We start from the raw sequence: 13,101 nt of genomic DNA, 5'->3' as shown, positions 1-13,101 counted from the left end.
AGTCTCTTGATATAATTTTCAATTTGGGTAATTTTACTTCTCTCAAAAGCGATTCGGGATATATTTTATCATTTCTTATTAGAAAATTATAAGTGCTGTAAGTTCCTTTGTGATTTCTAATTTTCTTCAAACTTTTCCAAATATTTTAATGGAGAAAATTTTAAAACCATCTCTCTGCATTCAGGTAAAATAAAAATTTATAGCCTAAAATATTTATTAATTTATGCAATTTTAAATTTTGAAAAAATCGATAGTATTTTGTTTATGAAAACCCCAACAAAGAACGATTTTAATGACCATCAACTCTTTTGGAATCTTTTTTATTGCTTGTGTAATGTTACAAATCACCGTCCGCACGGAGCCCGCTTTCCCTGAGGATGCTCCTGCGTCTGTCTCTGCGTTGCAGATGCAGCATAGGCTGCTGGAACTCGGCAAGACGCTGCATGTCGACGCTCTTGAGACTGAGCAACTTCTCCGGCAGGTGATGCAGAAGCTGGAGGCGGCGAGTGGCCTCCAGCCGCGTCGCCAGGTCCCTGCTGCCCTGCTTCTCGCGCAGCGCTGCCACTTCGGTCCGCTCTGGCTTCACTAGACTGGCCATTTTTGCGTTCAACCTATCCTCGTCCTTCTGCAGCATTGCCTGCCTCTTTTTCACCTCTTCGTTAAGCGCCGAACTCTCTTCAGGCGCTGGAAGGCTTATCGAGTCCAACTGGGAAACTCTAGCCAGTTCGCCCGAAAATATGTTCACCTGTTGGAAGAAAAAAACGGACAGAACTAAAAAATGTTTTCGCAGAATGCATAAGAATTTATCAACTTTCCTTCTCATTCGCATTTTATAATAATATATGAAAAGGCAAAATATAATTGTGAACTAAAAATTAACGATTCTACACATTTTAAATGTTTATTTTCTCAAATTTCCTTTTAAAAAATTTACTACCAATCCATTTTCCGTGTTGTATTTTAAATTTTACCCTAAAGAAATTTACAGAATATTTTTAAGGCGTTCAAAAGGAAAATAAAATCTCGAAATGATACTGAGCACTCCTCTAAGATTGCACGGGTATTTTGAAATATATTTAAAAAATTATTATGTATATTTCTATTAGAATATTTTATAAAAATTGTTGCTCCATCGAGAGATTTTGTTTTCCCATTTGAAATCTTAAAACAATTCACAGCCACGCTCACCGCTGCCTTATTTTCCAATCTGTGTATTTCAGGTATCTGGCAGAGCATTATAGAACCTCGGTCGTCGCTTAAATGCAGAAGTCCGCTCCTCAAAGCACTCGTTGTTGAGCTTAAATCTACAATAAGGGATTCAATTATTTTCCACGCTTCTCTGAATTGATTTCATTTTACCTCTGATGTATCCAGGAGTAAAACAAAACTCGGTTTCCAAGTTGGATTTGGCGTTAAGCAAATTCCAAACCTGCAGTTTTCCTGCTGCCGTGCAAACGTAAAATATGTTTTTGGAGTAACACGACCAAGCGCAAGACGACAAGGGTTCACTTCCTTTCTTTAAAAATAGTGGGCAATTCTGCAAAATTTAAATAGGGGAAACAAAGTGATGATAATGAACGCAGTTGACATAATTAAGTTTTTGCACCTCATTTGCCAAGGAGAAAATCGTGAATATATGCCCTCCGACTGATAAGAAAATATTTTTCTCAAGTGGTGCTGCTTTTATGTCTACAACTGGTCCGTCGTGCATCGTCGGTGATTTGCTTGGATCGAGATATGCTGTAAATCCATTTCAATTGATTATTTAAATTCTGCTTTAATTTTAATTTGATATTTATTGCTTACAAATTTTAGAGCTTTCTTCTAATTCTTCGTCATCAGATATAATTTTTGGCTGAATATCTATTTCAAATACAGAAATGATACCTCCCTGGCTGCCCACCAGTATTTTGAATATTCTATCTGAAATTATTAAAGAAATTAAATTTATATTAAATTTTGTTTATAATTTTCCGAATTTTCTCTATAACTACCTTTGGTTTTGGATTTCATTTCGGCCAGGCAGCTAGCAGTAGCAATAAATAAATTTTTGCTTTTCACGGAGTACTAAAAAGGAAATTTTATGAAATAATTATTTTAAAATAATTTTCTCGCACCAGAACACCTGATTCCCGAATGATAGCATCGGCTTCCAAAGTCCATACCACAATTAATCCTTCTTCAGATATCGTTATAAAATTGTTTTCCTTCAACATGTATATATTTTCTTATACTTTTTCCTTTATCAAAAATATTTTCATACCTCTAGCCAGTGAATTCCAATAATTGCCTTTCTAGATGAAGAACTTTTATTCTGCAAAGTAGGGTCAGCATGTATAATTTTACTCTGAAATATTGGCTTGTGAAAACGCAGGTGTAAAAGAAGAATCGATAAAATACAGTATCCTTCGTGAAATCCAGTTTCCATATCACTACGGTGCCGTTACAGCATCCACCGAAAAGAAGACTTTCGTCCGCTGGGCAGAAAAGTAGACACACAACTAATGACGAACTCGTTAAAGAGAACTACGAGTAAAATACAGATATACATATATATATATACGCATATAAGAAATAAAATACTTTCGGCTTCTTTGCGTCGCAGTCCCAAATCAAGACCTTTTCAACGAACAAACTGCTGAGTTTTTGAACCACTTCTGAAAGCTCGTCACAAACAGAAGACTCTTGCTCCATGGGGGAAAATTTCACTTCATCTCCATACGACGTTGCCATCAAATCTAAATATTCAAGAGGTGCGGTATATAATTAAAAATTATTTGTTCCAAAACCAAAATTTTATACAGCAAAATAAACCTTTTTCTTGAAATTTTAATAAACAATCTCTAATTATTTTGAGTACGTTTTCGCGATGGATGCCAGGCGTAAGCGATAATAACTCCTTGACAATAGCAGAAGCTGCTGATGATGTCTGAGAGCGAATACTCGTTACTCGACTCATTCCTAAATATCGTTTCCAGTTCGTCACTCATCGTCAGCTGCTGGAAATCGTCCACGTGGTTCTCTAGAATACAATTGTGGTGCGCACAGTCCAAGACCCTTGAAATTATATAAAAAATATTTATTTCTCTAATATGAAAAATTGGTACAAATCAGCCTTTTGCTGCACCCATTCCTCCAGGTGGGTCTTTTCTTCGTGCGTGAAGTCAAAGTCCCTTTGCTGAGGACTCCACTGGGTCCAAACGTGTTTTGGAAAGTTTATCACTGTTTGCGCCTCTGCGTCGACTGACTCACCAGCCTACAAATTATTTTTTTTAAGCGCATATTTTTTTCTAAAACAGGAGTGTTAAAAATTGCGGAAGAAGTTTTAAAAATTAGCGATAGGGAAAATTTAATAATTCTTATAAACAGCCGCCGAGTAAAATTTCGACAATAATAAAATCACGCACCTGAGTGCAAGTGTCCATGAACTTCTTCTCGATGACTTGCACTTCTTCAGTGCTCGCGTGGAAAGACGCAACTTTTGCGTCATACCTGCTCAGATCTCCTGCTTTTCTCCTTTTCCTCCGGCTAATTTCGGCTTCCACGGCGAGCTGGGTACCAAAATTAAAACAAAGTGACGCACATCGCAAGATTTTTCCCACCAAAGGTCGCTGGTTAGGAGCGTGACTCTGGATGATCTCCGCGTCGCTTCCCTGGCCACTCCAGCTCTTCACCGCGGACATTTTCGCACTCTCTTCCTCTAAGACATTATCTGTGCAAGCGGCCTCTTTGCAAGTTTCTCTTTCTATCTCATCCTCGCTGAGAAAAATGCGAAGCTGGTCTTCTCCATCTATAGTTTCAACTTTCGCAAAGACAATTTCGTTTTTGCATGTCTGCAAGAATATTTTTCGTTTATCCAAAACTATTATTAAAATATTACTAAATGCTAAAATAAGTCACACCTGTAAAGCAACTAGATTCAATTCCTGAGCTAGGTGGTGAGTTTTAAAAAATTTGGCCACTTTTCCCTCCGTCAATCCCAGAGCACTTCTGAGTGCGTGAGACAATTGAACGCGCGCCACCCTGGCAGTTTCCTCAGTTTGCTCCATTCTTGAGAATTATAGTATGCAATCTCTGCGCACAGCGTCCTACCTTATAAATTTAGCCGTGTGTAACACGCACGTGTCACCCAATCATCACTGGGCTATTAATTAAAAAGCTTATTGTTTTGTCAGATTTTTTTGGTAAATATAAAAAGCTACAAACAGCAAATAAGTGTGTTGCTATAGCAACTACTTTGCAATTGACGCACGACTCCGTGTTTAGTGATTTTATTGGAACACAGCATAAAAAACTATTTACCATAAAAAATTTGAGCTTTCGCACTAGTCTCATTATCTGAAGATTGGTAGTTTCAAAATTTAAATCGCTTTTAAATATCATTTTTTAATTATGTGATTTGCTGATCAACCAAGACTTCAATTATAGGGCTACGATCTTTCAATAATAATATCAGCCATTTAAGCAAATTTGATAGCCCATTTTTCTTGATAAATACTTTTTATTTTTAGAAAATTTAGTAGCATCAATTTATTAATCACCTCATGAAGATAAAAATCATTTGACGTTGGTATGCAAGAAATCAAAAACACTGTCATTTGTAACATTTTTAATTCTATAAAAATCACATATTGATCATTATTTAGTGCATCAGCAGCGGGAGACTAAAAGACTACTTGATGAACTTGACTGCAGCCAATTTCTAGTACACAAAAAACAAAAACAGGATCAGTCTCAGCAGACAGAAAATTCCATCACGGATCGTAAAAGCAATTCTGGCATCAACCAAAAATCTTTAACAAAGCATAAGAGACACAAAGTAAAGCTGTCCCTGTTACGGCTGTTTGGAAGACATTATTGCTATTCCCTTGTGCAATTTTTTCTTGCTCTACATTGACCAATAATGCATCACACAACTTCTGAATTTCATCTTTGGTCACCAAGTATTTTGAATAATCTTCAGTGCTTGCTGTTGCAACAGCAGTCGTTTTGGCCAAATTTAAATTATTGTGCTTGGCTAGTTCTCTGCTTATTGAATCTGAAAGCGTTTCTGTGACTAAGAGCTCAACATTCTCTTTGTTTGCCATTGCTTGGTTCAAAATGTTACGGAACTCTTTCAGCCTGTAGTGGTTGTTGAGAGCGCTGAGACCGCATCCGAGCACTGTGCCCAAAATTGAGCATATGATGGACCAGTACTTCGTCCGCTCCGCCTGCAGTCTCTCCTTTTCATGCGACTCTTTCACCGCCGATGAAAGGAAGGAGAAGTTCTCACGTTCTTCTTGTTCGTAACGCTGAAATTCTGCACTAAGAGTGTCCCTTTCTTTCATCAGAGCGCCTTCCTGGGGAGAAAAATGATATTATTACATAATACGATATACATATTTTAAGCAATCTCAGATATCAGTATGAACATACTTGTGTGACAAGAAAAATGTATCTGTCCTCTCCTCTCCTGGTCCTCTCGAGCTCCCCATAGATTTCTCTGAGTTTAGTGTCTACGTCGCTAAGCCTTTTGTTCGCCTTTCTTCTCTCCTCTTGTGCAGCAATGAACTTGGACTCGGACTGTCCCATGGAAAGGAAAAAATATAATCTCATGTAATTTTAGACAAGTACGTCACTTACCAAAACTACTTTGTCCTGAGCTTTTCTGACCTCGTCGATGCCCGTAAACTCTTCATACCACTCTCGTGCCGACTCGATTTTGGCATTCACGACTGCCCCATTCGAGGTTGTCTGCTGTTGCACCCGATTCCGCAGGTTACTCGTTATAATAGTGGACTTGTCCTTCAAAACACTTTTCAATCTGCTTAATATCGCTCTTGCCATCTGCGCATCGATCCGCATCATCCTGACAAGAGCGGAAAACTGAAGAAAACACTGTGCACGATGATACCTTTTAATGTTAATCAGCAGTTATTTGAAATTGGCGCGCTGTGGCTTGTACAGTAAGTCGTGCTACGATTGACCAATGCTGTGGCATGCCTACAAGCCTTTGTTTGAAAAATAACAAAACTAGTTTTAATCTTTACCACAAGAGACCTAAACTAACCAATCAAATGCACTAACCTCAATCTGTTTATCTTGGGATTTTGCTGATCTTCCCATTGAAGCTTGTGCTGCTCTCTATAACTCGGTGGCGAACTAACTCGACTTGCGATTCCAATCCGACTGCAACCGTCATTGACCAATCAGCGTGCGTCGTTTATTTACAACTCGTTGGTATTTATGGGAGCGTCTTTTTTACCACTGTTTTTTCGTGTCGGGATGATGCGTCATCGGGAGATCAGCAGTGTGTTATCAGATTTGTTTTCGACGTGAGTTGTTTCACCATCGATGGGTGGATCTGCTTCGAGGGCCGGATCGACGCTCTCGTAGCCGGAGCCCTGATTCGGACCGCGACGTCCGACAAGAAACCGATTGCCCTGGAATCGTGCTGACCGAGTTAGCGCTCGCAGCGTCTCGCTAGCCGAAACCCCAATCCGCGGGCACGACTTAGCCCCCTTTAAAGGTCACGATGATGCACCATCCGATCTCGCAAGTGTCCCTGTCGAGCACCTCTTCCGTGCTGTCGGCCGGTAAGAGTCGCCAATGCCCCCGAGATGAAGGTCATAACAAGCGCCTAATTGCAGAGAAATCGGCGCAGCAGCTGCAACAGGAAAAGGCAGAGCGGGACGAGAGGTATGCGGTCCTGACGGCCAGGAAGGAGGCCCTGGAGAAGAAGATCAGGGAGAAGAACGATGAGCTGAAGCGGCTTTGCGTGCAGGAGGCTGAGCTGACGGGCCAGCTGCCCCTTGAGACCCCCCTGGAGCCCGGGGAGACGCCGCCGCACTTTCGCCGAAGGGTCGGCACGGCCTTCACCATCCCTGAAGTGCTCATAGACAAACTCACGTCGGATGAGGCAAGTTGCTAATTTGAGAAGTTGAGTCACGGCCACTGCAGCTGCTGATGCAACAGGTGTTTCCTGTTGTGCGTGTAATGAGATCTGCATGTGCAGATTAAATGCAAAGTTCTTTATCCACAGTTGCTACTCGTTAACGTCTTTGCTGTTGATTCTTAACTACGTGAGGCCAAAGTCGGAATTTTTCAAACAATTTTGCAACATTGTGTTGATCCGTCACTTACTCTTTTAGATGTTTGCGTTGAATTGAGTCAATCGCCTTGTGGTAGAAAGGGATATTAAATTTTTATCTAGGCTGCTGTATTTTATTTTGTTTTTAATCAAACTCATATTTTTCATAGGATGTTCCAATATGAATGAGATAATCTTGCTCTGATAAAATAACAAACTTTTAAATTCTGAATTTATTGAAATCAATTTCAGATATTCATATTTAATCTTACATTAAGTAGGTCAAATTCAATTAATCAACGAATTAGTTTTGAAACCTTGCTTCGTTTTATGATTTTTTTAATTAAACTGAATTTTTACAACAATGGTAATAATTTAAAAAAAAACAAATTAAGAACAATTCGCTAAATTTGCAAAGCGAAAAATCACTTGTTTTTTTGCCCAAAAAACTAGCCGGGAATAACACTCACGAGTTTTCTGCATTCATCGCGTTTTGCAAAATTTGACCTGATAAAAGGCCATATATTGCGTAAATCCAGAAAAATTTTATGTGACATTCGGGGGCAATAGAATTATTGTTGTCAAAAATTTAAATTTTGGGCATCCAATATTAAATTATTTTTTATGATTTACTAAACAATTGCAAAATGTGTTTAGAAAAAAAATGTGCATAATTGTGGAAAACCCACCAAATAGCAGTTTTTTGCGATGCATTGGTTTTTTTCAAGGTATCATTCTATAATTATATTCCTGCGCCAATGGGTAAAATGAGCTTCAATTTTACATCTTAATTTTTCTAATTTTGCTTACCATGTTTCAGGAGCAAACACTAGCGGCGTTGGAGCTTGAGTACAAAATCCTGAGTCAGATCACATGTGCTGCGATGCGGATGGCTTCGGACGTGAGCCTGAAGCGGTCGTTGCGTCGCCAAAGAAGATTAGAGTACCAGCAACACAGCAAGAGACTGACCGATCTTGAGATGAGGCTCAACGAGGCGCGCAAGAACCATAAGCACCGAAAGAAGCCACGGCCCATCAGTGACACAGGTATTGCCTTTCGGCATTACGTAGCTCACTTCTGTGTTTTGAGTAACTTTTCTGTCGTGATGCGTGTGAAATTTAGTTTGTTGAATGAGTTTTTAATAATTTATTTGCACTAATTTACTAGAAGATCTAAATTTGGAGCGATTTCTAGGGCTCAGAACCCTCTCAACGTTAAAAAAAGTTTCAAAATGTAAAGAGGGTGTTTTTTATTTTGTAAGGACATCCTAAGGCAATTAAATCAAATAGAAAATGTAAATTAACACATTCCAAAGTGTACTTTATGAACTTGCATAAAATTTCCTTTGCAACTTGTCAGTTCAGCAATTTTTGAGCCAAAATTATGTTTATTATTTTTACAGAATTTCAGTCAAAAAATTTCCTATGGTATTTTTATACGCCTCCATTTTTTAAAGAAACTTCAAAAATAACAATTTGCAAACAGTGGGAATGGAGGGCTCAGCGGCGGACAAGGAGCCCAATGAGGGAGGCTTTGGGGGCACCAACTTAACCAAGTCTGTCCGGAGCTACAGCGCTTCGGACAGACCGCCGAGCAGCAGTAGTAGTAGTTTAAGCCACCAACAACACCACCACCACCACCACAATCACTTGCACGATAGCACGAAGCAGCACCACTACCTCAAGTCAGACAGCCCTGATTTTAGATCGCACAGACAGCACCTGCAGAGGTAATTTTTTGCTCCTGGAGCAGCAGTGCTGCGTCGCTCTAGAATCGGCCAGGATTGTGGTTCAAATCACAAGCTCAACGAAAAAATATTAACAAACTGGGTTTCCCGTGGAATTGCAATTTGAAATGTTTGATATCAGTATTTTTCTAACTCCAATCTAGAAAAGGGTAAATTACACTTGGAGCCTCGTGACTATGACGTTATTTCCTTTGTTTAGCCAAGATAGATCTGATAAGGATTTTATGTTTCCTTAACAGTCTTCTCTCACTACTTTGGAAACAACGTTTACAGTTACTAACCATAAATTTATCTTATCCAAGATATAAATAAATGAAACTTCTATGCATGTAACCTTTTTTAATTTTTATTAATTTTGCATTTAAACTTGTATTGTGTTTCGCGTAATTTAATATTTGTGGCCTGACTTTTTTTAATTAATTTGTAATCCTGGCTGACTAAGAGTGATTACATTTGCACTACTTTACCGTAGAGTTGTTGTTATGCACCTGACGTGTGTGTTGATTTGGTAGGCTTAGCAGTGGCGGCTATATCAGCAGCCACCACCAGCACGCAATTTGCCAACGCAAAAGTCCCACCAATCATTACCAGACACTCACTGGCACGCCGTCCGAGCTGGATCAGCTCTCAAGACACGACACAGGTTTGCACTCTCTACCTAACCTTAACACGTACCATGGACTTGTCTCCTACTGTTTGCTTACTTTTTTACCGCCTCTTGCAGCCTTCCTCGTGTCACACAACAACTTCAGTCCTTTCATGCCACTTGACTCGTCGTACAAGTATCTACACAGCCACACTGCCCGTCCGGCTGCCTCTCAAAACTTCCTGGATGAGAATGATCCTTTGGATGTGTCGCCTGTCCGCAGACCCAGCCTGGAAAGCAGGTCGTCATCGTCAAGGTGGAAATCGAACAGGCAAGTTAACAGTTTTTAGCCTTTTCACGAGTTTTGTAGAACTGCTGACACAATTTAAAGATAATTTATAAAATTATTACATTCCTGGTGTTCCTCTTAAAATAAATAAAAATCGCGCCAGCTAAATGTTAAAATTGTGTTGCTCACTTCACATTGCTCACTTCAAATTTAAAGAAGAACAAACCCAGGTGTAATTGTAATTCTTGTTGATGAGAGTTAAACAAAAAATAACGGAATTTTGTACGAGTGGAATTCCCAGAGAAACTTTTAATTGATAGTGTAGTTTTCGCAACCATTTCAAAGAAATTTAAAAAATTAAATTTACGACTGTGCTTGATATTAGATGTGGAAGCCTGGACCGCAAGAAGAAAATGGCGAAGAGTAGCCCGAACTTAGACACTGATAGCCTGGAGGTGATGCTTCCTGAGGACGTTGTGGACCGGCCAAACTTGGTGATGACGAGTACGCGGCCCAAGACCCTGAAGCGGGCCGTGACAAAGCAACTGCAAGCGCATGCCCACCACTCCCACCTGCCACCGCCGGTGCACCAGCGGCAAAAGAGCGTCAAGGAGACGTGGACGCCGCCCCCGCAGCCGCGGCTCAAGGAGCGAACCCCACCTGCCGCGGAGGCCCTGCTGCCAGGACAGACCTACCCAGAGACCGGTTACGGGCATGTGGCAGTCGAGAGGGCGCGCGCCGCGTCCGGCAGCCTCACACGGACACAATCCTTAGGTGCCGTGTCAAGCGCGTCGTCGAGCCGGTCGGCGGACAGCCGCAGCATTAGGGACATGTACCCGGCTACTTCATACACACAGCAGCAGCAGCAGCAGCAGCTGCCGCCGCCCAAGAGGCACCAGCAACCTCCGCCACCCCCACCGCCCCCAGAGCGGCCGCCGTCGCGACGGCCCTTAGAGGCGGCCAAGGAGTCAACCGGTCTGAGCGGCTCGTTCAGCAGCCTGCACCTGAGCCACGAGACGGCGGCAGCGTCGCCTATGGGCAGCGTCTGCTCATGCGGCTCGAGTGAACTGCGCAAGGGCGTCGAGGGCCAGGAGGCTTTTGAGACAGTGGTGCCGTTTGAGTCGCCCAAGAACCACATGGTGATTCAGGCTGGCATGTGGCAGCCCTACCGCGAAGAGAGCAAGCCCTTCGAGATGTCCGACTTTTACAAGTACAGCACCAAATTCCGCAAGGCTAAGCCGGCGAATGACAAACAGCAGCCGCTGCACCTGCGACTTGAAGAAGAGGCCACGGTCAGCCTGCCAAAGATGCTGCCCTCGCCCACGCCCTCCATGTCGCCGCAGCATAAGGGCGTCTACCAGCCCCTGCAACCCATGACCTGCCAACCCGTCGGCCCCAACAAGGCCCTCTCCCCGGAGCTCCCAGCAAAGCAGTAAGTATTTAGGTATTGCTTCTTCCTCATGATAAATTAAAAATTTATGCTCTGCCATGACAAAGGGTCAAGGCCAGATAATTATTTTTCCGTTTAATTTGAATTATTTTTATATTACACCTTGTGAAACTACCTTAAATTAAGTCATTATTCAATTAATGATATCAAAAAATAATATGGGTGTTTCCACAAGAGATTTTATCATGATCTGCAATTCGAATTCTTAAAAGTTTTGTTGGAGCAACATCCTAGTTTCTTTGTATGTTTTTAGGGTGGTATAGAAGTGTCAAAAACCAAGTTTGCTGGATAAATTCAGTGCTGTACTTGACAAAAATCTGTTGTTGATATGTTTGAATATGTGCCAGGTAATAGTCTAACAATTACTCCAAAGGGTGTCAACCCCGGCCTAATTATTTTCGATTGATTTTTATTTCTTTAAACTGAAAAAAATCACACTGGCAATTAAAAAAATATTTCCGCTTGAACTCAATGTGTATAACTGTTAGTGAAATTTTCTGAGGAAGAGTCATATACCACACTTATATGTATTTACTTTAGGCTATGAACTAAAACTGTTTCGGCCCCTCAGGCTTCATCAGAAGTATTCTACCTCCAAAACAATATTCACAGCCCAGTATTATGAGAATTCTGAATCAGCGATCATTGAGAGCGTCCAACTTAATTCATTGCCGAGCAACTGTCGAAAAGATGAAAAAAGTAATGAAATCTTACTAACCCTACAAATGGGCCTCTCTGGGATTTAACCTTCCCTCACAAAAAATTCAAAAGTTCAAAGCTATCCTATGCAATGTAAAGCTAATTCTGATTCTTCTAATAAGAAAATTCAAGAGGGAAACATCCCACATACCTTTCTGATGGCTGCGACTGCTGCCCCAAACAAAGTATTTTTAGGCTAAGTAAATTTCTTGTCCAGCTATTCACTAAAACTGCTGTATTGGGGGACTTTTTGCTTGTTGGTCCAAAATAAATTTCTGACAAACTATTACTTCCTCAAAAGGGTTTCCTTGTTGACAAGCTATGATCAAAAATTATCTGTTGAAGTTTTCTTGTATATTTTTTTTAAAAGCGTCAAGTTGTTTTGCATCGCATTCACACCAACTTTATTTTGTTACAGGAGCAAAGTAATGTCACCAAACCTGAGTTTAAACATGTCCAACGGCGAGTCGTTGGCGGACGCCTTCTCAACGGAGATGCTGGCCTGGTACCAAGACAAGAGTTCAGTGCCCAGGTCGGCTACCCTCGTGTGATGAACAAATAAGTGTGCCTTGCGCTGACTTGGGACAGGTCAAACCTGGACCTGAGCCAAAAAAATCAGAATAAGTGATACAGTGTCTTTTTACTCGATGTGCCTGCCTCTTTTAGAGAATCCATTGTACATAGCAATACTCGGCCAGCCCCTGCTGTGAATGGGGGCGTCCGTGCCTTGTTTCTTTTTTGACGTGGACCACTTTGGAAACAAGAGCAATTTTTGCTCAAGTCTAGTTCGTAAGGGTAGGAAATTTATCCAAAAGGTGCAAACATTCCAGGGTTGTTCTCAAGTGGCCTTATTACTTACAAGACGCATACGAGCTTTGAAGAAGTGAAACCAGAAAAATGCGACCTTAATTTTTTGTCATGGTACTGGTGGTTTCCACAGGACCGCATATTTCTTCTTTACTACACAGGAGATCATTGTTCTGAAACTAGTCAGAAATTACTTTTTAATCATTTATTATTTATGTGAAATCGGAATTTAAACGTTTCGACTAGAACACTGATGTTGTTGCTTGGGCATGTTGGAATTTGGTTTTTCTTTGGTGGCAATCAATCATCACATTCTGACAAAAATGTGATCCCTTAATTAATATTTGTAAATATTTTGACTGGACAAAAGCACAAAAATATCCCATAAATAAATTACAACACTTTATTCTTGAAACCTCTCTTGTTTTCATTTACTCAAAACCATAAAAAAATC

General features: G+C 40.8%; 3 protein-coding genes across 7 annotated transcripts; 1 reads left to right on the top strand and 2 right to left on the bottom strand.

The window, feature by feature from the left end:
- Positions 1 to 309: 309 nt before the first annotated feature.
- Positions 310 to 4,157, bottom strand: mmm (missing minor mitochondria). 2 transcript variants are annotated; one of them, XM_065495222.1, is made up of 15 exons: positions 3,903 to 4,156; positions 3,603 to 3,833; positions 3,408 to 3,551; positions 3,108 to 3,256; positions 2,861 to 3,057; positions 2,584 to 2,738; positions 2,401 to 2,526; positions 2,264 to 2,347; positions 2,118 to 2,207; positions 1,995 to 2,067; positions 1,807 to 1,923; positions 1,607 to 1,740; positions 1,360 to 1,537; positions 1,189 to 1,304; positions 310 to 745 (listed from the first exon to the last, which is right to left on the bottom strand). In XM_065495222.1, exons 1-15 carry the CDS (start codon positions 4,047 to 4,049, stop codon positions 338 to 340), a joined length of 2,349 nt encoding a protein of 782 aa, XP_065351294.1. In that variant the 5' UTR covers positions 4,050 to 4,156; the 3' UTR covers positions 310 to 337. The 2 variants fall into 2 exon arrangements, with proteins under 2 accessions (XP_065351294.1, XP_065351293.1); XM_065495221.1 differs by having other exon boundaries at positions 3,408 to 3,833; positions 3,903 to 4,157.
- A 437-nt stretch (positions 4,158 to 4,594) lies between these two features.
- LOC135947445 (mitochondrial potassium channel-like) lies at positions 4,595 to 5,910 on the bottom strand. Its single transcript, XM_065496323.1, has 3 exons — positions 5,623 to 5,910; positions 5,416 to 5,562; positions 4,595 to 5,339 (listed from the first exon to the last, which is right to left on the bottom strand). Exons 1-3 carry the CDS (start codon positions 5,845 to 5,847, stop codon positions 4,782 to 4,784), a joined length of 930 nt encoding a protein of 309 aa, XP_065352395.1. The 5' UTR covers positions 5,848 to 5,910; the 3' UTR covers positions 4,595 to 4,781.
- A 272-nt stretch (positions 5,911 to 6,182) lies between these two features.
- Positions 6,183 to 13,062, top strand: sstn (stepping stone). 4 transcript variants are annotated; one of them, XM_065496315.1, is made up of 9 exons: positions 6,192 to 6,575; positions 6,630 to 6,898; positions 7,890 to 8,115; positions 8,555 to 8,798; positions 9,329 to 9,459; positions 9,541 to 9,733; positions 10,077 to 11,123; positions 11,713 to 11,840; positions 12,259 to 13,062. In XM_065496315.1, exons 1-9 carry the CDS (start codon positions 6,515 to 6,517, stop codon positions 12,267 to 12,269), a joined length of 2,310 nt encoding a protein of 769 aa, XP_065352387.1. In that variant the 5' UTR covers positions 6,192 to 6,514; the 3' UTR covers positions 12,270 to 13,062. The 4 variants fall into 4 exon arrangements, with proteins under 4 accessions (XP_065352390.1, XP_065352387.1, XP_065352389.1 ...); XM_065496317.1 differs by lacking the exon at positions 11,713 to 11,840 and having other exon boundaries at positions 6,194 to 6,575; positions 10,077 to 11,135; positions 12,259 to 12,396; XM_065496316.1 differs by lacking the exon at positions 11,713 to 11,840 and having other exon boundaries at positions 6,195 to 6,575.
- The last annotated feature ends 39 nt before the right edge of the window (positions 13,063 to 13,101 follow it).

Source organism: Cloeon dipterum, chromosome X, assembly GCF_949628265.1.
Source record: "Cloeon dipterum chromosome X, ieCloDipt1.1, whole genome shotgun sequence".
NCBI lineage: Eukaryota > Metazoa > Arthropoda > Insecta > Ephemeroptera > Baetidae > Cloeon > Cloeon dipterum.
The sequence above is the reverse complement of the archived record's forward strand: the minus strand, read 5'-3'. Positions and strand labels throughout refer to the sequence as shown.

Coding starts and splice junctions, on each gene's coding strand:
- LOC135947445 (XM_065496323.1), bottom strand. CDS start 5,847: ATGATGCGGATCGATGCGCAGATGGCAAGAGCGATATTAAGCAGATTG. Junction 5,563..5,622: donor CTCAGGACAAAGTAGTTTTG/GTAAGTGACGTA, acceptor TCCATGGGACAG/TCCGAGTCCAAGTTCATTGC. Junction 5,340..5,415: donor ACATTTTTCTTGTCACACAA/GTATGTTCATAC, acceptor TTTTCTCCCCAG/GAAGGCGCTCTGATGAAAGA.
- sstn (XM_065496315.1), top strand. CDS start 6,515: ATGATGCACCATCCGATCTCGCAAGTGTCCCTGTCGAGCACCTCTTCC. Junction 8,116..8,554: donor ACGGCCCATCAGTGACACAG/GTATTGCCTTTC, acceptor ATTTGCAAACAG/TGGGAATGGAGGGCTCAGCG. Junction 8,799..9,328: donor CACAGACAGCACCTGCAGAG/GTAATTTTTTGC, acceptor TTGATTTGGTAG/GCTTAGCAGTGGCGGCTATA.
- mmm (XM_065495221.1), bottom strand. CDS start 4,049: ATGGAGCAAACTGAGGAAACTGCCAGGGTGGCGCGCGTTCAATTGTCT. Junction 2,739..2,860: donor CTGGCATCCATCGCGAAAAC/GTACTCAAAATA, acceptor TTGAATATTTAG/ATTTGATGGCAACGTCGTAT. Junction 2,527..2,583: donor GCGACGCAAAGAAGCCGAAA/GTATTTTATTTC, acceptor TTTTACTCGTAG/TTCTCTTTAACGAGTTCGTC.